At 41.1% G+C, this 25,586-nt stretch overlaps 1 protein-coding gene across 5 annotated transcripts in view; it reads left to right on the forward strand.

The window, feature by feature from the left end:
- Positions 1 to 25,586, forward strand: part of ZNF233 (zinc finger protein 233) — a 75,050-nt gene that overhangs the window by 14,883 nt on the left and 34,581 nt on the right. For 4 of the 5 annotated variants that reach the window (XM_057712037.1, XM_057712033.1, XM_057712034.1 and 1 more), the window contains 3 exons: positions 83 to 2,629; positions 3,997 to 4,084; positions 12,678 to 12,734. In XM_057712037.1, the coding sequence (XP_057568020.1) occupies positions 83 to 1,950 (1,868 nt within the window). In that variant the 3' untranslated portion in view covers positions 1,951 to 2,629; positions 3,997 to 4,084; positions 12,678 to 12,734. Of the gene's footprint in view, positions 1 to 82; positions 2,630 to 3,996; positions 4,085 to 11,329; positions 11,379 to 12,677; positions 12,735 to 25,586 lie in introns of those variants that run through there. The other variant, XM_057712036.1, reaches the window with a different exon arrangement.

Below are 25,586 nucleotides of genomic sequence, written 5' to 3' on the forward strand. Positions count from 1 at the left end.
CCCAACACTCTCGACCTGTGAGATATTTTTTAAACCTGAACTTGTCCTCACTTTCATCTCTGAATTCTCTTTATCCATCCAGGACACGGGAACCCAAATGAGATAGAAACTCTTCAAGAAGTAGGATTCAGACAGCTTTTACGTGAAGGCCTTATGTGCTGGCAGATATGGGAACAGTTTACAAGTAAATTAAGCAGAACTCAGGACTCAATATTAAATCTACAAGGCCAGAAGTTGCCAAATCTAGGTGATTCCTCCTGTGAAGTGTGGGCTGGAGAATCTACTCAGGTTCCTGAAGATGAGAACTCTGTAGGAAAGCTTCAAGAGGAGAGTTCCCACAGTATCAAAAATCAGGAGTCTCCAATTCAGACCTCCTGGGATTTCTGGAGGAAAATGTATCTGAGAGAGTCACAGAATTATCAGAGTAGGTGGCAACAAACTGACATAAAAAAACTGTGTCAGTGTGATCAGTGTGTCACGAGAAGGATCTCTCATCACCATGGTGATCAGGAAGTACACCAAAGGGAGAAGGCTTGTGGCCACAATGATCGTGGAAAAGGCTTCGTGAAGAACACATCCCAGAATAGCATCATCTGCTCAGGAGAGCAGACTTCTGATGAGAGTGGAAAAGATGTCAGCCTTGGCTCTGATCTTGAACTTCATCAGCAGCTGCACATAGGTGAGAAGCCCTGTAGGTGTAGTGAGTGTGGGAAGGGCACCACTTATAGCTCAGTGTTTCACATTCATCACAGTGCTCACACAGTAGGGAAATGCAATGGGAATGATGAGTGTGGGGTGGGCTCAGGTCAGAGCTCACATCTGCAAACCCATCAGAGAGCCAGCCCAGGGGAGAAACCTTCCAAATGCCGGATGTGTGCTGACAGCATCAATCAGAACTCCTCCCTTCCTGCTAATGAGCCCATTCACCCTGGGGAGAATCTGGATAGGTGTGGCAGGTGTGCAGAGGGCTGCAGTCATAGCTTACACCTCAATAGTCCCTGTGTAGACAACACAGGAGAGAAGTCCCAGAAATGTGAGCTGTGTGGTAAAGGCTTCAATCAGACGTCACAACCTCAAGCCTATCAGACAGCCTACCCTCGAGACAAAACATCCAAATGGAAGGCATGTGACAGGATATTTGGTCAGAGCTCTGGTCTTCTTCAGAGAGTTCACACTGGAGAGAAACCATATAAATGTGAGGTATGTGGGAAGGACTTCAGTAAGGCCTCAAACCTTCAAGCCCATCAGAGAATCCACACCGGCGAGAAACCCTACAAATGTAATGTGTGTGGTAAGAACTTCAGCCGGAATTCCCATCTTCAGGCCCATCAGAGAGTCCACACGGGAGAGAAACCCTACAAATGTGACACATGTGGGAAGGACTTCAGTCAGATTTCCCATCTTCAGGCCCATCAGAGAGTCCACACAGGAGAGAAGCCCTACAGATGTGACACATGTGGGAAAGGCTTCAGTCAGAGCTCACATCTTCAAGACCACCAGCGGGTCCACACCGGAGAGAAACCCTACACGTGTGATGTGTGTGGGAAGGGTTTCAGTTGGAGCTCACATCTTCAAGCCCATCAGAGAGTCCATACAGGGGAGAAACCCTACAAGTGTGAAGAATGTGGGAAAGGCTTCATCTGGAACTCATACCTTCACGTTCATCAGAGGATCCACACGGGAGAGAAACCATATAAGTGTGGCATGTGTGGGAAGAGCTTCAGTCAGACCTCCCATCTTCAAGCCCATCGGAGGGTCCATACAGGAGAGAAGCCGTACAAATGTTTTGACTGTGGTAAGGGCTTTAGCAAGAGTTCATGTCTTCAAGTTCATCAGAGGGTCCATAGAGGTGATCAATCCAGTACACATGACGAGTGTGGTAAAAATGTTCTGCAGACCTCAGATTTCTCATTTTCATCAGAAACCCCCCAGAGCAGGGGCTATTTATAAAATGTTGTATTTTAAGAATTCAAGAGGGAGCCGCATTTTTTACAGTCATCCGAATTCCATTGGAGGAGACCTGTTTGTTGTGCGACTGTGGCCAGTGTCCTCACAGTTCTCAAGAGAATGCATAGCAGAGAAAACCCATAAGGATGATGCAGTAGGTTTCAGTCAGAACCTTCACATTCAGTAGAACCTACACAGGGGAGAGACTTTAAAAATGAGAAGTACCGTCAGGACTATAGCAAAAGTACAATGATGGACATGGCAAAGTCCATGTACACTAGAATGTAAACTCCATGGGAACAGGAAGTCTGTTTACTGCTTGTGTGACTGTGGCCTGGAAGCAGTGCGAACAGAGCAGGTGCCTTGGAATTTGTCTCACTTGAAGGAGAGGAAAACCTATTATAAATAAGACAAACATTTGAAAATTTTAGTGAGCTCAGTCCCAATTAGTCACAATAAATCGTACTAGAAAAAGGATTCTTGGAAGAAGCTTTAAAAATTAATTCAAGGAAATGATCATTTAATAAAAATACATAAAATCATACAATCTGCAATTTGAGTGTTGGATTTTGCCATTGGCTCCTGTCTTCCTCAGGTTCACTTTTCAAGCAGAAAAGGGCTCAAGTTTTTGTCTTATCATTTAAGACTTTCTCTGGACAGTGTACCATCGGTTGTGTATAGTGTAAGTTTCACTGTTTTTCTTTTATTGGGTCTTTGGTGACAGGAACAAACTGAATGAAAAAAGAGAAACTTGGTTTTCATTCCATAAAATTTCATGAACAAGGGGTGTACAAAAAGAGGGGGGAGCATATTATAACATGTGTTTTGGATGTTGAACTAAGCTATTAAGGCACAGGGCATTTTGGACACCACCCCATACTTCTCAGATGCTTCGGTAGTTTTCAGGTTTGCTTGGTTGAACAATTTACTCAAGTGTATATTTACTGGAGGTAGGGGATGGTTTCCGACAGTTGTTTTGTTTTGTTGGAGTATAGTTAATTTACAATGTTGTGTTAGTTTCCAATATACAGCAAAGTGATTCATATATATATATGTATAAGTATATATATGCATATGTGTATATATATAAATGATGAATCTGTTTCAGATTCTTTTCCATTGTAGGTTATTAGAGAATGTTGAGTAGAGTTCCCTGTGCTATACAGTAAGACCTTATTGTTCCCACAATTTTTTTCTTCTGGACCTCACCTTCCAGCATACTGGATACTTAAGTTCTGTGGTATCTCAAGTTTCATGGTACCATCAGAAATCCAGGGCCAACACCAGACACTGGTGTGGGCTACTAGAGCTCACAGTTCTTTATAACCATTAGGATGTTCTCAGCTGTAAGAAATAGAAAACCCAACTCAAACTAGCTGAGACAAAAAGGAGGATTATGTAATTGCTTCAGAATCCTTTTCAGATAATCCCAACATCTAAATTGTCTTGGTGTTGATGTCTGTTGATTGTTTTTCCTCATTCAAGTTCTGATTGTTCTGGTTCTTGGTATGATGAGTGATTTTATTTTTTATTGTATCCTGGGTATGTGGGGTATGATGTTGTAAGACTTAGGATCCAATCTGATCTTTTTTGGCAGGAAGTCACCTGTTCAGGTGTAGTACACAGGTCCAAGTGGGAGTGGAAGTCCACCTTTCCTCAGGGCCCTTTTGACAGTGTGCGTGTGTGTGTGTGTGGCGGGGGGCAGGGGTGCGGGGTGTGACAGGTGGGGAAGAGAGTGGCAGAGAGCCAACTCCTACTGCCTCTGCTGCTGAAAGTTCTTCCCTCCCTGTTCAGCCTAGTGGGGGAATTAGAACACTGCCCGGAAGGCCTCATCTTTGTGGGTGGTGGGAGTGAGGTGGGGAGGTAGGAATTCAGCTCTCCATTCAACCCCACTGACAGCACGTGGCTGGGGTGGGAGGGGCAGGCAGATCCAGTATTATGGGTTCTTCTGTCATATTTGCCTTCTCCTGTTTCAGAAGGAGGAGAGTTCAGTAAATTCCAGGGAAGTTAAGATTTCCTTTCTTGGTTAAACATCTTGTCCATTCTCAGAAGGGATATGACTCTTATGAAGAGAGCTTAACATCCGTTGAGGAATACTTCAAGAGCACCATTCGTACCATGTTGAAGCCTCAGTGAGGTAAGTGATGTTATTCCCATTGTAACATGAGAAAGGGTTAAAACCGTCGCCCTAGTTCACACAAGTAGCCGTAAAATTCAGGCTTTAAAAATTCAAGATTTTAATTCTTAATTATGAAAAATGTCCAAAATAGTCAAAAAAGGAAACACGATGGACTCCCATATATTCCTCACCCAAATTTAACAGTGATGAAGATTTTGCCACATTTGTTTAATCTATCCTTTTTTCCTTTTTATTCTATATGCTGAAATAATTTAAAGCAAATGCCTGATGTATTGTTTTACACCTATAGGCATAACAAATATAGACCTTTTTTACAAAATCAGAAAGCTGTTATCATTTGGAAGATTGGGATTGCCATATATACATTACTAATAAGAAAAAAACATCAAATTGTACACTTTAAATATATGCAGTTTATTGTATGTCAATACCTCAATAAAAGTTCTAAAAAAAATAAAAATAAACTTCCTGCTTGAAAAAAAAAAAGCTGTTATCACACTGAACATAATTAACAATCACATTTGTATGATTGTTTCAAGTTTTCCCTTAACTATGCTTGCAGACTAAATAAACTTTTTCTTTTCTTTGTACTCTAATTTTGGTATCAGGATAATATTGGCTTCCATTTTCTGGAAGAGATTGTGTATAATTCGTGCTCATTCTTTAAATGTTTAGTGGAATTCTCCAGTGAAACTATCTGGGCTTAGAAATTTCTTTTTTTGGAAGTTTTAAAATTATGGATTAAATTTCTTCAGTAGTTATGGGACTATTGAGATTATTTCATATTGGGTGAATTTAGGTAGTTTGGTTTTCATAGAGTTGGTCTGTTTTTTTTAGGTTGTTGAATTTACCTGAATAGAGTTGTTCATAGAAGCCCTTTGTTAAGTTTTTATTGGCTGCAACATCTGTAATTATATCCCCCATTTTATCCTTGATATTGGTAATGTCTTTGTCAGTCTTGCTAGAAGCTTATCAAGCGAGCTTATCAATGGATTTTTTCAAAGGATCAGCGGTTTCATTGCTTTTCCTTTATTTTTGTTTTTAATTGTACTTTCTAGAGCTTCCTTTTGACTTCTTTTGCTCTTTTCCTAGTTATTTGAGTGGGATTTTGACTATTATTTTGAGACCTTTATTCTTCATTAATGTAAAAATGTAGTGGTGTGAATTTTCTTTTCAGCGCCCCTAGATTTTCATATATTGTATTTTTATCTTCATTCCATTTCCAAATGTTTGGAGATTTTTCTGTTTTGTTTTTTAGTTTAATTTCTAGCTTGATTCTGTTATGATCAGAGAACATAGTTGCTATGATTTTGATCAGCTCATGTATTCCCAGACATCAATTTGTTCTCTCAGGGAGGAAACAGTATAAATACAGCAAATGTGGTAAAAGCTTTAGAAGGGACTTATCTCTTACAGCCATCATTAAGTTCACACAGGAATAATAGTTTTACAGATGTAGTGTGCATGGTAAGAGATGTGGCTTTAGGTCACTCATTTGTATTTCAGGACTATAGGAGAGAAATTCTAAACAAGTGAGGAATGTGGAGAGGTATTTGATCAGAACTCCCATTGTGTCCACTAGAGGGCGCACATTGGAGAGAAATCTTAAAATGCAGTGAGCGTGGAAAGTGTTTCTTCAAGTTCAGTTTAACTGATCTTCCTCAAGTCCACTTAGGTTGCACTCAGGCAGGAGGACTTAGTGTGAATAGGGGTGGAAAGAGCTTCAGAGAGAGCAGATACCTTCCTATTCACTAGAGTCCATAAGGAGGAGAAGCACTACAAGTGCTATGTGTGTGGAAAGGATTTTGCATATAGCTGTTTTCGCACTCATCTGAGAGTTCTCTCAGGAGATGACTCCTGTAAAATCAGGAATGTGATAAGAATGAAAAAGCCATGAATGTAGTGAGTGGAGTACGGGCTTATTTGGAATTCAGATCTGCATGTCCATCTCAGAACCCACATGGGAGAGAAGCTCCATGCATGTGAAAAGGATATTAAGGACTTCTTAAGAAACTCATATCTTTTTTTTTAAATAAATTTATTTATTTATTTTTGGCTGTGTTGGGTCTTCGTTGCTGCGCGTGGGCTTTCTCTAGTTGTGGCGAGCGGGCACTACTCTTCGTTGTGGTGTGAGGGCTTCTCATTGCTGTGGCTTCTCTTGTTGCAGAGCACGGGCTCTAGGCATGTGGGCTTCAGTAGCTGTGGCACTCGGGCTTAATAGTTGTGGCTTGCGGGCTCTAGAGCACAGGCTCAGTAGTTGGGGCGCACGGGCTTAGTTAGTCTGCGGCATGTGGGATCTTCCTGAGATCGAATCCGTGTCCCCTGCATTGGCAGGTGGATTCTTAACCACTGCACCACCAAGGGAGCCCCTCCCTGGATGATTCTTAAGAAGCTCAATTGGATGCTCGGAAGCTCATGCCTGCCCGTGCCTCCTCCTACAACTGCCTCTGGGGAATAAAATGCCTTTTCTTCCTGTGCTTAAGTCTCATGTGAGTGGCTTCTCAAAGGCCAACTATAACCAAGAAATATCTGGGGAAGGGGCTTCTGAGCTATGCTGTACCTGTCTTCTCTTTTAACCAGGAGCCTTACCAGACCCAGCCATAAAAAGAAGTGGCAGTGCCATGTCACCAGCTGACACTATAGCACAGGGTTGTAGGGGCTTCATTTGCACCTCAAGTCTTAGTGAACAACAGAGTGCAGATTTGTGTCTAGACTCCTGGATTTCTAATCTAGTCAATGTGTGTCATTTATTTTGATCCTCAAATGAACCCAGATTTGGCCATGGGAACCCTTTAGGCTGGCTTCTGTGTCCTTTTGATTTGTCCCCATCATCTTTAACCACCCCCTTACTTTCTGGCCCAACAAGGTGAGCCTCGCACCTAAGAACTCTTATGCCGAAAAGAGTTAACAGCAGGTCTGAGACCACTGTCTGCAGAAAGGCCTGTTACCAAGGTCATGAAAGACGTCTGGGAACTTGGATTTGGGTAGGGTTCCCTCACCATTCCCCAACTGATGATGGGGATTCACTGTTCCTTGACTGTTTGTGCAGTTAATGCGGCTGATGCTGAACACCTGCTTTCCTTCTGGGCACCGGGAATTTGGATTCGTGCTCGGTAGAGCGTGCCTCTGTGACCAGCTGGCAGTGGAAATCTTGGGCGCTGTGTGTCTGTGGGCTTTCCTGCTAAACACACTTCACACGTGTTGCCACAGTTGTTGCCGGGGAATTAACTGTGTCTGACTGGTTTTCTCCAGACTTCACCCCAAGGAACAAAACTTTAGATAAACCAAAGAAAAAAAGAGGGCCTAGGAAGGAAATGCTAAGCTTCCCTGATAACTTCACAAAGTTGTCACACCCCCAAGCCGTAATGTTGACCTTGTAAGGGCTGAATTTATTGGTCATGGGAGGGAGGAAGGGGGGACTTTTCAAAGCACGGCTTTGTCTTTTGTGGCTATTGCACCTAGATGTGTGAGTAAAATTGACTTAAAATGTTCTGTGCTTACAACTTCACAAAGAGGGACCATCTCAGACAGGGAAAGCTGCAAAGAATAAATGTCAGGGGCCACAACACTCTGGCTTTCTGCTGTTGGTGGGCAGGTTGAAATTTAATCCCTGAGTTTTAGGAACAGAATAAGTCTCCATAACTGCTGCTTTTTTGCTATGAGTCTTGCCTATTGGAACCTCTAGGGGAAAAAGGAGACAACATGAAAAGAAAGACAGTCTCCAGATGGAGATACACTTTGGAAGTTTTCAGAAGCTGTTTTCCGTTACTGCTAGGCTCTTGGGAAATCAGATGTCTGAGCCTGAGAGGCTGATGCTTCTCCAGCCTGGTGTGCATATTTTCTACAGGGTCATTTTGGACTCTCAAAATGACGAAGAGGAAAGGGTTTGGGAAAGCCTTGCTTGAACTCAGAACATAGCTGTCTGGCCATCCTGAGTCTCGGCTTTGCTGCTGCCAAAGAAGAGCAGCTGGCTTTTCGGGTAATCCTGAAATCACAGATGCTAGCTGCCTGGACCTGCCTCTGAGCTGAAACCTGGGACTGCCTGAGTGTTTCAGCCCCAGCACATGCTGTGCTGAATTGAAATCGGTTGGAATTGCTTCACTCAAAAAACTGGCTCAGACCATGCAACTGTGGCAGACTTAGCACACCGCTCCAGGGGGACCCTAAACTGTGACAAAACTTCTGGGCATAGATCCAAAGAAAATGAAAACAGATTACTGAAGAGACATATGTACTTCCATGTTCATTGCAGCATTATTCACAGTAACCAAGATATGAAAACAACCTAAGTGTCTGTCAGTGGAAATTCTGCCATTTGGGAGAACATGGATGGACTTGGAGGACGTTATGCTTAAGCGAGATAAGTCAGAGAAAGACAAATACTGTATGTTATCACATATATGTGGACTCTAACAAATAAAACACACTAGTTAATATAACAAAAAAGAAACAGACTCACAGATACAGAGAACAAACTAGTGGTTACCAGTAGGGAGAGGGAAGTGGGGAGGGGCAAAATAGGGGTAGGGGATTGAAAGGTACAAATGACTACGTATAAAATGAATATGCCACAAGGATATATTGTACAGCACAGGGAATATAGCCAATATTTTATAATAGGTATAAATGGAGTACGACTATAAAAATTTTGAATCACTGTTGTACACCTGAAACTAATGTAATATTGTAACTCAACTATACCTCAAAAACTGTTTTAATTAAATTTAATTTTAAAAAAGAAAATGGAAAAAAGAATTGATTAGACAGCTCTTTAAATAGTTTTTAGATAAATTTAAATAAGACTTTGACCCCCTACCTTAAAAAAATAAAAATTCAGAATTGAAAAAAAAATAACCCAAATTGTAAAAGCAGAGTAAAATTGTGGTTACCAGGAGCTGGGGGCTGGGGAAATGAGAAATGTCATTCAAGGGTATATACAACTAGTAGATAAATAAGTCTTAGAGACCTAATACACAGTATAGTGGTTACAGACAACAAAACTGTATCATAAACATTGTTCCCACCACTAGAGGAAGTGATAATTATGATGTGATAGAGGTATTAACTAACACCACAATGGCAATCATTTTGCAATGTAAATGTATGAAATCAATCTGTTGTGCACTGTAAGTCTATACAGTGTTGTATGTCAAATATATCTATGTTTTTAAAAAAAGAAAGTGAAAAATATATCATGGAAGCTGCTGGACCCTCTGGGTCACATGGAAACGCCCACAGGAAAGGCTTATTGCCTGATGAGACCATCTGAAACTAAGCTGCTTCTCCACACTCTGATAGCATTCCTCACTTGTGAGCCCTGCCTGTCAAATCAAAACATCTGGACTTGGATAAGGAGAGACTTCATTCAAAAAGACCTGGTGTAGGGAGAACACAGAAATCTGCAAGTGTCTCAAATTTAAACAGAAAAGGGCTTTTCTTTTCTAAGGCGGGGTAAGAAGGGTTGGCAGGAACTTGGTCGGGGAGGAGCTGGTGGCCAAATCAGGGCTTCAACGAAAAATGTTTATTGTCTTCAAAGACATCTCACGGATGTCCTCTAGATGCTTGAGAACAGTAGATACGGTAAGAAAACAAGAAAATGAAACTGCGGTTCTCCAAATGCTCTGGCCTGGGAACCTCAACTCTCACCCAGGCCATTCCTCCCCTGTCCACTTGTGGGTTCATTCACTCCATTCATTGTGGATTCCACCCTTCTTTTATTTGAGGGACTGGCGATATGAAGCTGAGTAAGAATTGATCACCTCTCAGGCAACACAGGAGGTTAATTAATAAAATATCGCTGGATTGGACTTCCCTGGCAGTCCAGTGGTTAAGACTCTGTGCTTCCACTGCAGGGGGCGTGGTAAGTGGGTTGGATCTCTGGCTGGGGAACTAAGATCCTGCATGCCGCGAGGCAAGACCAAAAAAAAAAAATTAATTAAAAAATAAATTAAATAAAATATCCCTGGAGGGTGATGGAGGGCTTCCTGGAAGCAACAGCTGAGTAGGCTTTTTAAGAGCACATGAAAGTTCTCAAGAAAAATGAAGGGAAAGAGGATCTTCCAAGTGGAAACAATGCCCACACAAAAGAGTGAGAGGACTTGGGGACTCAGGAAAGTCAGGTCTAGAAAAGGGACCCTGCTGGATGTCACAGACAAAACTGAGCCCATCACACCAGACCGTTATTTGGTCCTGTGAGTTTTTCCTACTAAACACCCAGAATTGTCAGATCTCTGTGCAACTCCCAGTTCCTGGGCAGAAGGCTTCTGGTGATCGTGGAGGCAGAGAGAGGAAGCTAAGAGTTGCGAGAGGGTGCTTCTCCAAGTAAGGAGAGACATTAATGATAATAGGGAACGTGTCTCAAATGCTCACTGTGTGCATGACACGGTTCTGTGTTTTATGTCCATTCACGGTGTTATGCCTCCTGATGACCTCTGAGGAGGTTACAGTTATCTTCCATTGATACAGATGAGGCACAGAGGTAGCAAGTCAGGGTTAAAACCTCCCAGAAGTGGCTCCAGAAACCACGCTCCTCCCTGTTATACTATCTGGCAAGCTGATCCTGTGTCAGCAGGAGCTTTCTCCCTCTTCTGTGTGTCTGTCCTTTACTCCTTGTGGTTGGCTGAGTAGTGCCCCCCCCGCCAAAGATGCCCATGTCCTGATCCCCAGAACCGTTCCCTTATACGGCAAGAGGGACTTTGCAGATGTAATTAAGGTCTTGAGATGGGGAGAGGAGCTCGGATGATCCAGGTCGGCAAGAGGGACTTTGCAGATGTAATTAAGGTCTTGAGATGGGGAGAGGAGCTCGGATGATCCAGGTCGGCAAGAGGGACTTTGCAGATGTAATTAAGGTCTTGAGATGGGGAGAGGAGCTCGGATGATCCAGGTGGGCCCGATGTAATCACACGGGTCTTATAAAAGGAAGGCAGGCTGTCGGAGAGAAGATTCCGTGCAGCTGGCTTTGAAGATGGCGGACGGGGCTACGAGCAGCCTTTGAAGCTGGAAGCGGCGAGAAACAGGTCCTTCCCTGGAGCCCCCAGAAGGAATCAGCCTTGCCCACAGCTTGATTTTAGCCCTGCTCACTTTGGACTTCGGACCTCCAGAACTGTAAGAGAATGTATTTGTGTTGTTTGAAACTAAGTTTGTGCTGATTTTCCGCAGCAGCCATAGGAAATGAATCCACTCCTTGGCTGTTCTTTCCTGATTCCACCAGACTCCTTCTTTTTTGTCTGTGTTTGTCTTTAGAGCAGCCTGGTGACAAGGTGAAGAGCACGGGCTCTTGAGTTGGATTCAGGCCCAGCCACTGCCACTTGTCAGCTCTGTGACCCGGGTAGCTTATTCTTACTGAACCTCAGCCTTCCTATCTATTAAATGGGAGCAACAGTCATCCTGATCCTCGTTAGCTGAGAATTTAGCTAACATGCCAGGCCCTGAGCCTCGCATGGATAAGCTCACAAAATCCCTAAAACGATTACGTGTTGGGTTTTGTTGTCACTACTCAAGTACCATTAAATGAAACAGAGACGTGAAATGTTTTTTGTTTTAACACGACACATGAAGACATGTCAGAGGTTCATTTGTCTATGAACATAAGAGAGACATGTGTCATTGAGCCTCTTCTGGCTTCAGGGAGAAAACTCACCAGCAGTGATTCTTTCAGTGAAAGCTCAGAGTCCTAACCAGTGGACCTCCAGGGAAGTCCTGCAATGATTCCTTTTTATGAAACAAATATGAACGTCAAAAAAATTACTAAGCAACAAATAAGTAAAGCTGCCAGCCAGAATTTCACACTCTTCAAAGATTACAGTCTGATGTTCCGGTGTCTGACAGGCACATTGGCAAAGATGGCTTTACCATGCAGAGCAGCGTCTGCTTCTGTGCAGCTACCAGGAAAGGGGGTCCCCGAGTAGAGTTAGAACAGCTTCTCACCTGCCCACACGTTAATCCTCACAACTGCCCTGAGAGGTGGGCTCTGTTGGCATCCTCAACTTGCAGATGACAGATTAACGTAAACCAGAGTTAGCTAACCAGTGAGTAGCATGGCTGTGATTTGAACTCATGCATTTTGGGGGTTTTTTTGTTTTCTTTGTTGTTTGTTTTTTGTCTCTTTTTTGTTTTTGAAGATGTGGACCGTTTTTAAAGTCTTTATTGAATTTGTTACAAATATTGCTTCTGTTTTATGTTTTGGGTTTTTGGCCACGAGGCATGTGGGATCTTAGCTCCCCAACCAGGGATCGAACACACCCCCGCCCCCTGTGTTGGGAGGTGAAGTCTTAACCACTGGACCACCAGGGAAGTCCCCTGAACGTGGGCATTTTGGCCCCAGTGCCAAAATACATTCTGTTGCCTCCCCTACGTTCATTTCCTGAGATGGAACGGCTGGCCTGGGCCCTCTGAGGACCAGCTGTGGGCACTGATGGCGCTTGTCCAAGGTGAACCAGAGGCAGCTGGACCCCAGCCCACCCTCTGCTCACCAAGGCGTGTGGGGCTGTGTCTGCTCAGTAGACGGGGCACTTCCTGTGATTTTCACAAAGATGTCAAACAGGCTAGGGGATTTCTGCCTTTCTCTCATGACTTCATTTCCTTTCTCCAGCTCTGTCTTCTCGTGACTGCCCTTCCTGAGAGAAAGGAGAAAACAACCAAGTTCCAGGTGAGCTGCGTTTTCATATCTTGTTTTGCAATGAGTGGCCGCGTCTTTTCTGATTTGTTGGAGGGTGAAGGACAATACCAAATATTTAGTATTTGTGATGTACTTGGCATTTGACTTTTATGATGCAATTTCATTTATAGTTTTTGTTTGTTCTCATTTTTGTTTCCCAAATAGTACAGAAGTGAATTTAAAAATTTCTACATTTACTAGTTGCCTTACAAACCAGTTGTTTTCGGACGTGAATTTTGTTATTGAAGTATAGTTGATTTATGATATTGTGTTTTTAATGTACAGCAAAATGACTCAGTTACACATGTGTGTATCCGTATTTTTTCAATTCTTTTTCATTATAGTTTATTGCAAGTATTTGAATATAGTTTCCTGTGCTGTACAGTAAATCCTTGTTGTTTCTCTATCTTATATATGGTAGTGTGCATCTGTTAGGCCCATACTCCCAGTTTATCCCTCCCTCAAACCAGTTGTTTTCAATGCTTTTTAAAATAGGCATTCATAACTATATTTGCAATAGAAAAAAAGATTTCGAATAGAGCTTTCTTTACCTACCTCCTATAACCGCTTAATTGAGATATAATTTACATACTGTACAGTACACCCACTTAAAGTGTAAAAATCTGTAGTTTTTAATATATTCGCAGATATGTGCAACTATCACCACAGTTAATCTTAGGACATTTTTATCACCTTGAAAGCAACCCTGTACCCTTTAGCTGCTACACCCGCTCCACCCATCATAAAAATAGACTCATATAATATGTAGTCTTTTGATGGCTGGTCTTTTTGACTTGGTGTGATGTTCTCAAGGTTTATCCATGTGTGGCATGTATCACTACCCCATCCCCCCTTTTTTAAAAAATTTATTTATTTATTGGCTGTGTTGGGTCTTCATTGCTGCATGCGGGCTTTCTCTAGTTGCGGTGAGCAGGGGCTCCTCATTGCCCTGGCTTCTCTTGTTGCAGAGCATGGGCTCTAGGCGCATGGGCTCCAGTAGTTGCAGCACATGGGCTCAGTAGTTGTGGCTCACGGGCTCGAAAGCACAGGCTCAATAGTTGTGGCGCACAGGATTACTTGCTCCGCGGCATGTGGGATCTTCCTGGAGCAGGGATCGAACCCATATCCCCTGCATTGGCAGGCGGATTCTTAACCACTGTGCCACCTAGGAAGCCCTACCCCATCCCTTTTTATGACTGAATAAATATTCCATTTATGGATGTAGCACATTTTTGTTTATCTAGTCATCACTTTGGATTGTTTCCACCTTCGGGCTGCTATGTATAGTGCTGCGGTAAACCTCTGTATGCAAGTTTTTGCGTGAATATGTTTTCATTTGTGTTGGATATTTCTCTTGCTTAGAAGCAGAATTGCTGGGTCATCTAGTAACTCTATGTTTCAGTGTTTGAGAAACTGCCAGACTGTTTTCCAAAGTGGTTGCACCATTTTACAGTCCTACCAGCAATGTATGATGTTTCCAATTTCTCCACAACTTAGCCAACACTTGTTATTAAAAAAAAATTTTTTTTTTTATCATTCTAGCTATCCTAGTGGGTGTGAAGCGGTATTTGTGGTTTTGATGTGCCATTTCCTAACAACTGATCTGTTCGTTTTAAAACTGGGTTATTTGACTTCGTATTATTGAGTTGTAAGAATATGCCATGTGTTCTAGATACTAGCCCCTTATCAGATACATGATTTGCAAATATTTTCTCCCATTCTGTAGGTTGTCTTTTCACTTTCTTCATAATGTCCTTTGCACAAAAATGTTCAATTTTGATGAAATTCAGTGTATACTTTTTTGGTTGTTTCTCATGTTCTAAGAAGCCTTTCTCAAATCAGAGGTCATACATATTCGCCCTTGTTTTCTCTGGAAATATTTTTAGCTTTAACTCACATTTTGATCTTGGGTCAGTTTTGAGCTAATTTTGTATAAAGGCAGAAGTAAGTGTCCAGTTTCATTCTTTTACATGTGGCTATCCAGTTGTACAGCACTATTTTGTTGAAAAGATTTTTCTTTCCCCATTGAACGAATGTGGCACACCAGGTTGACCACAGACATAAGGTTTTATTTCTGGACTCTGAATTCTATCCCATTGATCTATATATCCATCCTTATGCCAGTACCACATTATCTTCACTGCTGTTGAAGTAAGTTTTGAAATCAGAAAGTGTGAGTCTTCTAACTTTCAAACATCTTATGTTGATGCATTTCAAAGTAAGTTGATATTTCCTCCCAAATATTTCAGTATTTGTATCATTAACAAGAGTTTAGTATTTGTGTGTGGGTCTTTTTTCTTTTGAGGTAAGATTGACCTCCATCAAAATGCACATATCTTAAGTGAACTATTCATTGAGTTCTAAAACCTGAATATGTGTGCAATTAATTGGAACCCCTAACAGGGTTAAGAATTATCCCAGAGTTCGTAATGCCCCTTTCCAGGCTTTTCCCTCACCCTCCGCTCCTATATCACCAGACTAACCACTGTTCTGATGTATTATTCATCATAAACTAGATTTGACTTTTCTGGGTTTTTGCTCTTGTAGTTGGATGTGATGTGTCTTTGGTTTTGTTGTTGTCATTTTCTATGTCTCTTGGATCTCTTTTTATTTTACTGCGGTTTTCAAACAGTAAAGTTGGAAAATGTGTTGGATTGACCCTTTTATCGTCATAAAATGTCCTTGTCTGTGTCTGGTAACAATTTTTGTCTTAAAGTCACTGTTTTCTGATATTAGTATGAACACACAGCTCTCGTTGGTTATTGTTTGCACAATGTCTTTTCCCATCCTTTCACTTTCAGCCTATTTGTGTCTTTTGATGTGTGAAAGGAAAATTAAAATGGAGTTGGTATTGCTAAGAGCTTGCTCTCTAGAATAGAGCCGAGAGGCCACTGAGGAAGTGACATAACTCATAAGCAAGTCTCAGCCTGGATGAAATCTGACCTTTTCATCTGATAAGATATCTAAAAACCTCTGCCAGAAATTCATGCCTATCTAGTTATCTGACCCTTACCCTAAAAAAACCTCATGATTCCTAGGGACAGATATTTTCTGACTCACATCAGAGTCAATCACAATTCTCACCCAGCAATTTTCTCTTTTTGTTTTGAAGTATAGTTGATTTACAATGTTGTTACTTTCTGCTGTAGAGCAAAGTGATTCAGTTATACATACATATATAATTTTCATATTCTTTTCCATTGTGGTTTATCACAGGATATTGAATATAGTTCCCTGTGCTCTACAGTAGGACCTTGTTATTTATCCATCCTATATATAATAGCTTGCATCTGCTAACCCCAAACTCCCATTCCATCCCTCCCCCACTCCCCCTCCTCCTGGGACCACAAGTCTGTTCTCTGTGTCTGTGAGTCTGTTTCTATTTTGCAGATACGTTCATTTGTGTCATATGTTAGATTCCACATATAAATGATATATGGTATTTGTGTTTCTCTGACTTCCGTCACTTAATATGATAATCTCTAGTTCCATCCATGTTGCTGCAAGTCACCCAGCAGCTTTTTGTCTTTATAAGCCCATGACTCTTTCTCTTCTTTGGAACACTCATGGTTACCTGAATCCGTGTCTCCTGCTTTGCAGTTAAGACCCCAAATAAATTCTTTACTTATTTGCAGATTCCTGCATTATTTTTTGGTTGACAGGAGCACCAAGAAAAATTTAAAATCCATTTAAAAAATTTTGGACTGTCATCTTTTCATTGAATTGCAAAAGTTCCTTGTATATTCTGGGTGCAAGTCTGTCATCAGATTTGTCTTAAATATTTTCTCTCACAATGTAGCTTAACTTTTAAACTCTGTAATAGTGTCTTTAGAAGTTTTTAATTGAATTTATCAAGCTTATCAAGTTGCTTTCAATCCTTTCTGTGTCCAACAGAAGAAATGTTTAACTCACCCATGTTCATAAAGGTTTTCTTCCATAAGTTTTATAGCTCCAGTTTTACGTGTAGGCCTATGATACATTTTGAGTAAACTGGTAAATATGGTATAAAGGATCGAGGCTCATATATTTTAACATAAGGTTGTTCAATTATTCTAGTAACATTTGTTGAAAACCAACTCTTTCTCCATTGAATTACATTGGTACTTTTGTCAAAAATTAACTGACTGTATGTGTGGTACTAGTTATGGATTTTCTACTCTGTTCTATTGAGCTGTATGTCTGTTTCCATCCTAATATCAACCTGTCTTGATTGCCATAGCTTTAAAGTCATAAAATTTAGTGTCTTCTACTTTTGTTTTTCAAAATTAGAGGTGTTCTAAATTCTATGATTTTTTCCATATATATTTCATTTATTTATTTTTAAATGATGTGGTCTTTTCTATGAATGGGCCACCCACTATTGCCCTGTACATAGCTTGGGCTTCTGTGTTTACGAATCAAAAATCAATGGCTTTTTTTTTCCCTTTCTGAGAAGAGGGCCTGCACCCCGAGGCATGTGGGATCTTAATTCCCTGAACAAGGATCAAACTGGTGCCCCCTGCAGTGGAAGGGGGCAGAGACTTTACCACTGGACCACCAGGGAAGTCCCAATTTTTCTATATAAATTGTAGAATCAACTTGTCAATATCTACAGGAAAGCCTGAGGGCATTTTGATGGTGACTGTGTCACAGCTGTAGATCAATCTGGGGAGAACTGACAGATTGTGAAAATGTCTTATCCAAGAAAAATGACATCTCTCCATTTACATAGGTCTAGCCTCCTTTAAGTTCTGTTACTGTATTACATAGGATACAAACCATAGTCTTCTGTCATATTCCACCTACAGGAGGGGGAGACCTACTCTATCCTCCATCCCCTGCCAGATGCTATGATGCTGGAGGAGGTCACCCCTCCCCCAGATCCCTTGGCTGCCTTGGGACGAATTGAGTGAACAGCAGTGGGAGATGATGGAGTACGTGAGGGCGCGGCCACCACCCATGTGATGGAGCTCAGGGGAGTGCTGCTACTTCCATCCCTTAGCCAGGAAGTCCCTGATGAAGGATGGGACCCAAGCATCAACACACTTGGTCAAACTTCAGGCAGTCTTCTCAGCACTGGATGCCCTGGCCAACAGATGGTCCCATCTTCACAGTTATCAAACTACTGGACCACTGCCTGAAAATTGTCTGCTCTAGGACAAAGGACCCAGAATCTCTTGCCTTACAGGTCCTCAAGATATAAATTGAATCATGTGTTTCTACATACACTAAAGCCACAATACAAGGCCTTGCCAGGACACTCCTTATCTTCAGAATTATAGAAATTACTGATTGTAACCAACACATGCATTTCACTTTCCAAAATACACATTGCCAGCTCTTGGAAAAGGCATTCAGTGGAACTCTCGTGTCCCTGCTGGGTCCCAGATGGCCCGTTTAATTAAGAGACAGAAAGGTCACCTCAAACAACTCCTTTTCAAATTCCACCTCAGCAAATGGGTTCATAAATGGGTCTCTGTCTTGTCTCAGACCTTACTTTATCTTAATTCAAGGCTCCTTGGCCCCAACATTAAAAACCTATCCCACTGCCCTTTCCTATATTTAAAGTGGGTTATGGGGACTTCCCTGGCAGTCCAGTGGTTAAGACTCCACGCTTCCACTGTAGCGGACACGGGTTTGATCCTTGGCCCAGGCACTAAGATCCTACATATCGTGGGGTACGCCCCCATCAAAAAAAGTGGGTTATATCTGACCTCCATGTATGTAAAGACATATGAGGCCCTTTAATAAGATCACCCCCTTTAATAATATCTGCCCTTGTCTTTACAAATGTTTTATCTTATCCCCAGCCAATAATGGCTGGAAACTCTCCTGGGACCCATTTCCACCACCTAAAGGTTTGTTAAATGTTCAGGTTATAAGGGGTTGATACTTTGTGTTTTCCCTCTGATCCTCTTCAGGAAATTAAATTAGTGTTCTAGGGCCGTCCCCACACACAGGGTGGACTAGCAAAAAAAAAAAAGGAGATAGAAAACTCCACTTTGTACATCGAAAAAAATCACATTTGGACATAATTCATTTGATACTATTTATTTATGGTGGTTGTCATGAAATGCCACAGGCTGGATGACTTAAACAACAGAGATTTATCTTACCACACTTCCAGATCCTTGAAGTCCAAGATCGAGGCATCAGCAGGTCTGTTTTCTTCTGGGACGTCTCTCCCTCCCTTACAGGTGGCACCTTCTTGCTGTGTCCTCACGTGGCCTTTACTTTGTGTGATGCATACCTGGTGTCTCTTTGTGTGTCTAAATTTCCTCCCCTTATAAGGATACCAGTCATATTGTATTAAGACCCCCAAAGACCTGATTTTAACTTAATCACCTCTTTAAAGGCCTTCTCTCCCAAGAGGGTCACGTTCTGAGGTACTGGATGTTGGAACTTCAACATATAAATTTGTCGGGAGGGGGCAGGCACAATTCCACCCATAACAACACCACATCCCATGGTGATGAAGCCAGACAACCCCTCCTTGGTAGTATCATGGGCTAAGGAAGCTCAACATCATACAACAAAGCCTCTCAAGTGCAGCTGTACCATACTGTTGACTGTTGGTCTGGTACCAGGGGTTTAGGTGCTTTCATTGGTTTGCAGTCAAGAGACTCAAACCCTCCAAGGAAGCCACTGTTTCAGCCACACATGACAAATGCTGAGGCCTGCACGCCATCACGTTTTGCTGATACAAGCCCTATGATCCAAAGACCTTGCCAGCTTGCCTACCACCAGCAAATGCTTTACCCTGGAGGTCAAGGGACCACAGTAATTGGTCAAATTAGAGGACCTGCCTACAGGCTAATGCTGGATATTTCAATTGGCAAATGACCTAACACTCTATTAACACATTTTGACCGGAGACATATTATGCACAGCCACAGGCATTAGTTTCTGCAAAAAAATCCCCCCGTCAATAAAGTGTTACCAACATACACCCACATCAGGCCATATGGTTTAAAACCTATTTGCAGCAGAAATAGGTTGCACACAAACTTGCCCATCATTTACACACAGACATCACAAATCTTTGCATATGCTTTACCGAACTATCAGTCCATATCCTCCAAGAACACAGCTTACCAAACTATCAGTCCATATCCTCCAAGAACACAGCTGACCTCCAAGAAATACACCAAGATATTATTGTCTAGATACTTTTAAAATTTATTTTTGGCTGCATTGAGTCTTTGTTGCTTTCTCTAGCTGTGGTGAGCAGGGGCTACTCTTCGTTGCGGTGCACAGGCTTCTCAGTGTGGTGGCTTCTCTTGTTGTGGAACACAGGCTCTAGACACGTGGTCTTCAGTAGTTGTGGCACTCAGGCTCAGTAGTTGTGCCTTACGTGCTCTAGAGTGCAGGCTCAGTAGTTGCGGCGCATGGGCTTTGTTGCTCTGTGGCATGGGGAATCTTTCCAGACCAGGGATCGAACCTGTGTGCCCTGCATTGGCAGGCGGATTCTTAACCACTGTGCCACCAGGGAAGTCCATGAATGGGTGTTAAATTTTGTCAAATACTTTCTCTGTAGCTATTGAAATGGCTGTATTTTTAGTGGTCGTATTTTTAGTCTCTTATTAACATGGTGAATTATACTGATACATTGTCAAATGTCAAAGCAACATCACATTCCCTGAACAATCTCCACTTGGTCATGAATTTACCCTTTGTAAGTATTGCTGGATGTGATTTCCTAATGTTTTGATATGAGTTTTCATGTATATTCATGAGGTAAATCAATCTATAGTTTGCTTTCTTTGTAATATCTTTGCCTGGTTTGGATATCAAAGAAATGCTGGCTTCATAAAATAAGTAGAAAATAATTTCCTCCTCTTCAATTCTCCAAAAGATTTGCATAGAATTAGTATTAATTTAACCCTTTGAAGGAGTTCCCTGGTGGTCTAGTGGTTAGGATTCAGAGCTTTCACTGCCGTGGCGCCCAGATTCAGTCCCTCATGGAGGAACTGAGATCCCACAAGCCATGCTGCGTGCCCCCCTGCCAAAAAAAAACCTTTGATAGAATTCACCAGTGAAGCAATCTGAGACTTGAGTTTCTGTCTTAATTGTTTTCAGTGGGAAGGAATTTAAAGACTGAGTTTTAAAAATAGTTATTCCATTCTTCTATTTCTTCTTCAGTTTGCTATAGATAGTTTATATCTTCCAAGAGAATTTTCCATTTCATCTAGGATTTTTTTAAAATAAATTTATTTATTTATTGGCTGCATTGGGTCTTCATTGCTGCAAGCGGGCTTTCTCTAATTGTGGTGCGTGGGCTTCTCTTTGTGGAGCACCGGCTCTAGGCGCACGGGCTTGAGTAGTTGCAGCACACGGGCTCAGCAGTTGTGGCTCACGGGCCCTAGAGCACAGGTCAATAGTTGTGGCGCACAGGCTTAGTTGCTCCTTGGCATGGGGGATCTTCCTGGACCAGGGATCAAACCTGTGTCCCCTGCATTGGCAGGCAGATTCTTAACCACTGCGCCACCAGGGAAGTCTCTCATCTAGGTTTTATTAGTACAAAAGTGTTAATAATATTTTACTTTTTAATGGCTTTAATATCTGTAGTGATGTCCACTTTCATTCCTGATGTTAGTAGTTTTTGTATTGTCTTTTCTTGCTAATTAGACTGGCTAGAGATTTGATTTTCTTGATGTTGTCAAAGAAGCAAGTTTTTGTTTCACTGATTTCTGCTTTATTTCCTTCTGGTTGCTTAATTTGTGTTTAACTGGCTCTTCTTTTTGTAGTTTCTGGACAAGAAAGCTTAGATCATTGATTTGAGATCTTTTTTTCTATTCCAGTTTAACATCTGTTGTTACAAATTCTTCCTAAGCACCACTTTAGTTGCATAAATTACTTTTGATATACTGTGCTTTAATTCATCCTTGTGATTTCTTTTTTGTCCCATCTCTTATTTATGATTTCAACTCTTTTGAAAGTTGCAGTATATCTAAAAGGAATTTGTATTCTGCTGCTGGTGGGTGGAGCGATCTACAAATGCCAAGTTGATTAATGTTCTTCAGGTCTTCTACAAATTGTCTTTCTACTTGTTCTGTTGTTTACAGAGAAAAGAAAGTGGAGGTCTCCAACTCTAATTGTGGCTGTGTCAGTATCTTCTTCAATTTCTATCATCTTTTGCTTCATGTATTTTGTTTTTTATTTATAAATTTTTATTGAAGTATAGTTGATTTACAATGTTGTGCCAAACTCTGCTGTACAGCAAAGTGACCCAATTTTACATATATAGATATACATTCTTTTTAAATATTCTTTTCCATTATGGTCTATCCCATAAAACCAGGAGATTGGATATAGTTCCCTGTGCTATATAGTAGGACCTTGGTAATAATGTAATAGTTTGCATCTACCAACCCCAAATTCGTAGTCCATCCCTCTTCCTCCATCCTTCCCCCTTGGCAACCACAAGTCTGATCTCTATGTCTGTGAGTCTGTTTCTGGTTTGTAGATAGGTTCATTTGTGCCATATTTTAGATTCCACATATAAGTGATATCATATGGTATTTTTCTCTTTCTGACTTACTTCACTTAATATGATAATCACTAGGTCCATCTGTGTTGCTCCAAATGGCATTATTTTGTTCTTTTTTATGGCTGAGTGGTATTCCATTGTATATATGTACCACATCTTCCTTATCCATTCATCTGTTGATGGACATTTAGGTTGTTTCCATGTTTTGGCTATTGTGAATAGTGCTGCTATGAACACAGGGGTGCATGTATATTTATTTATTTATTGGTTGCATTGGGTCTTTGTTGCTGCACGGGTTTTCTCTAGTTGTGGCGAGTGGGGGCTACTCTTCATTGAGGTGCATGGGCTTCTCATTGTGGGGGCTTCTCTTGTTGCAGGGCATGGGCTCTAGGCCCCTGAGCTTCAGTAGTTGTGGCTTGAGGGCTCAATAGCTGTGGTTCACAGGCTCTAGAGCACAGGCTCAGTAGTTGTGGCACATGGACTTAGTTGCTCCACAGCATGTGAGGTCTTCCTGGACCAGGGCTCAAACCTGTGTCCCCTGCATTGGCAAGTGGATTCTTAACCACTGCACCACCAGGGAAGTCCAGAGGTGCATGTATCTTTTTGAATTAGAGTTTTGTCTGGGTATATGCCCAGGAGTGGGATTGCTGGATCATAGGTAATTCTATTTTTAGTTTTCTGAGGAACCTCCATACTGTTTTCCACAGTGGCTGCACCAATTAGTGTTCCCACCAACAGTGTAGGAGGGTTCCCTTTTCTCCACACCCTCTCCAGCATTTATTATTTGTAGACTTTTTTTAAAAAATTGAAATGTAATTGCTTTACAATGTGGTCTTAGTTTCTGCTGTACGATGAAATGAATCATTTATATGTATACATATATCCCCTCCCTCTTGGACCTCCCTCCCCCCCCCCCCCCCCATCCCACCTATCTAGGTCATCACAGAGCACCGAGCTGAGCTCCGTGTGCTGTACAGCAGGTTCCCATTAGCTATCTATTTTACACATGGTAGTGTATTTATGTCAAACCTAATCTCTCAATTTATCCCTCTCTCCCCTTCCCCTCCTGTGTCCACATGTCTGTTCCCTGCAAATAAGTTCATCTGTACCATTTTTCTAGATTCCACATGTGTGCGTTAATATACGATATTTTTCTCTTTCTGACTTACTTCATTCTGCATGACAGACTCTAGGTCCATCCACATCTCTACAAATGGCCCAGTTTCATTTCTTTTTGTGGCTATTATTCAATCATATATATGTACCACATCTTCTTTATCCATTCATCTGTCAGTGGACATTTAGGTTGTTTCCATGTCCTGGCTGTTGTAAATAGTGCTGCAGTGAACATTGGGGTATGTGTGTCTTTTTGAATTATGGTTTTCTCAGGGTATATGCCCAATAGTGGGATTGCTGGGTCATGTGTTAGTTCTATTTTCAGTTTTTAAAGGAACTTCCATGCTGTTCTCCATAGTGGCTGTATCAATTTACATTCCTGCCTAACATTGTAAGAGGGTTGCCTTTTTTCCACACCCTCTCTAGCATTTATTGTTTGTAGATTTTTTGATGATGGCCATTCTGACCGGTGTGAGGTGATACCTCATTGTAGTTTAGATTTGCATTTCTCTAATAATTAGTGATGTTGAACATCTTTTCATGTGCCTCTTGGCCATCTGTCTTCTTCAGTGAAATGTCTGTTGAGGTCTTCTGCCTATTTTTCGATTGGGTCATTTGTTTACGATATTGAGCTGCATGAGGTGTTTGTATATTTTGGAGATTAATCCTTTGTCTGTTGCTTCATTTGCAAATGTTTCCTCCCATTCTGTGGGTGTCTTTTTGTCTTGTTTATGGTTTCCTTTGCTGTGCAAAAGCCTTTAATTCCCATTTGCTTATTTTTGTTTTTATTTTCATTACTCTAAGAGGTGGGTCATAAAAGATCTTCCTGTGATTTATGTCAGAGTGTTTTTTCCCTGTTTTCCTCTACGAGTTTTATAGTGTCTGATCTTACATTTAGGTCTTTAATCCATTTTTAGTTTATTTTGTGTATGGTGTTAGGTAGTTTCCTAATTTCATTCTTTTACATGTAGTTGTCCAGTTTTCCCAGCACCATTTATTGAAGAGGCTGTTTTTTCTCCATTTTATAGTCTTGCCTCCTTTGTTATAAATTAGGTGACCATAGATGTGTGGGTTTATCTCTGGGCTTTCTATCCTATTCCATTGACCTATATCACTGTTTTTGTGCCAGTACCACACTGTCTTGATTACTGTAGCTTTGTAGTATAGTCTGAAGTCAGGGGCTTGATTCCTCCAGCTTCGTTTTTCTTTTTCAAGATTGTTTTGGCTATTCTGGGTCTTTTGTGTTTCCATACCAACTGTAAAATTTTTTGTTCTAATTCTGTGAAGAATGCCATTGGTAATTTGAGAGGAATTGCATGAATCTGTAGATTGCTTTGGAGCATTGTATATCTCTCCATCTGTTTTGTCATCTTTGATTTCTTTCATCAGTGTTTTATAGTTTTCTGCATACAGGTCTCTTGCCTCCTTAGGTAGGTTTATTCCTAGTTATTGTATTCTTTTTCTTGCAATGGTAGATCAGATTGTTTCCTTAATTTCTTATCTTTTGTTGTTTTTTTGTTGAGTCATGAGCTGTTTGTATATTTTGGAGAGTAAGCCCTTGTTAGTAGCATCATTTGCAAATATTTTCTCTCATTCTGTAGGCTTTTTGTTGTTTTTGTTTTTTTTAATGGTTTCCTTTGCTGTGCAAAAGCCTGTAAGTTTGGTTAGGTCCCATTTGTTTATTTTTGTTTTTATTTCTATTGCCTTGGATGACTAACCTGAGAAAACGTTGGTATGATTTATGTCAGAGAATGTTTTGCTTGTGATCTCTTTTAGGAGTTTTATGGTGTCGTTTCTTATTATGTTTAAGTCTTTATTGCTTCATGTATTTTGAAGCACCGTTATTAGATGTATACACATATGCAATTGTCATGTCTTCTTGATAAAGTTACCCCTTTATCATTTTGGAATGCCTTTATACCTGTTAATATTTCTTGTTCTAAAGTTTACTCTCTCTGATAATAATACAGACACGCTAGCTTTTTTGAACTAGCATTTGCATGACATAGCTCTTTCTGCTCTTTTATTTTTCCTATCTGAATCTTTATATTTTAAATAGGTTTCTGTATACACCATATAGTTGGGACTTGCTTTTTTAGATACAATATTAGAATCTTTGCCTTTTAATTTGGTGTTTAGACCTTTTCCACTTAATGTGACTATTGACATGTTTAGATTTCAATCTATCATCTTCCTACATACTTTTTTTTTTTTTAAGATTTATTCATTTTTGGCTGTGTTGGGTCTTCACGCTCTGT

Source organism: Hippopotamus amphibius, chromosome 16 (assembly GCF_030028045.1).
Source record: "Hippopotamus amphibius kiboko isolate mHipAmp2 chromosome 16, mHipAmp2.hap2, whole genome shotgun sequence".
Classification (NCBI taxonomy): Eukaryota; Metazoa; Chordata; class Mammalia; order Artiodactyla; family Hippopotamidae; genus Hippopotamus; species Hippopotamus amphibius.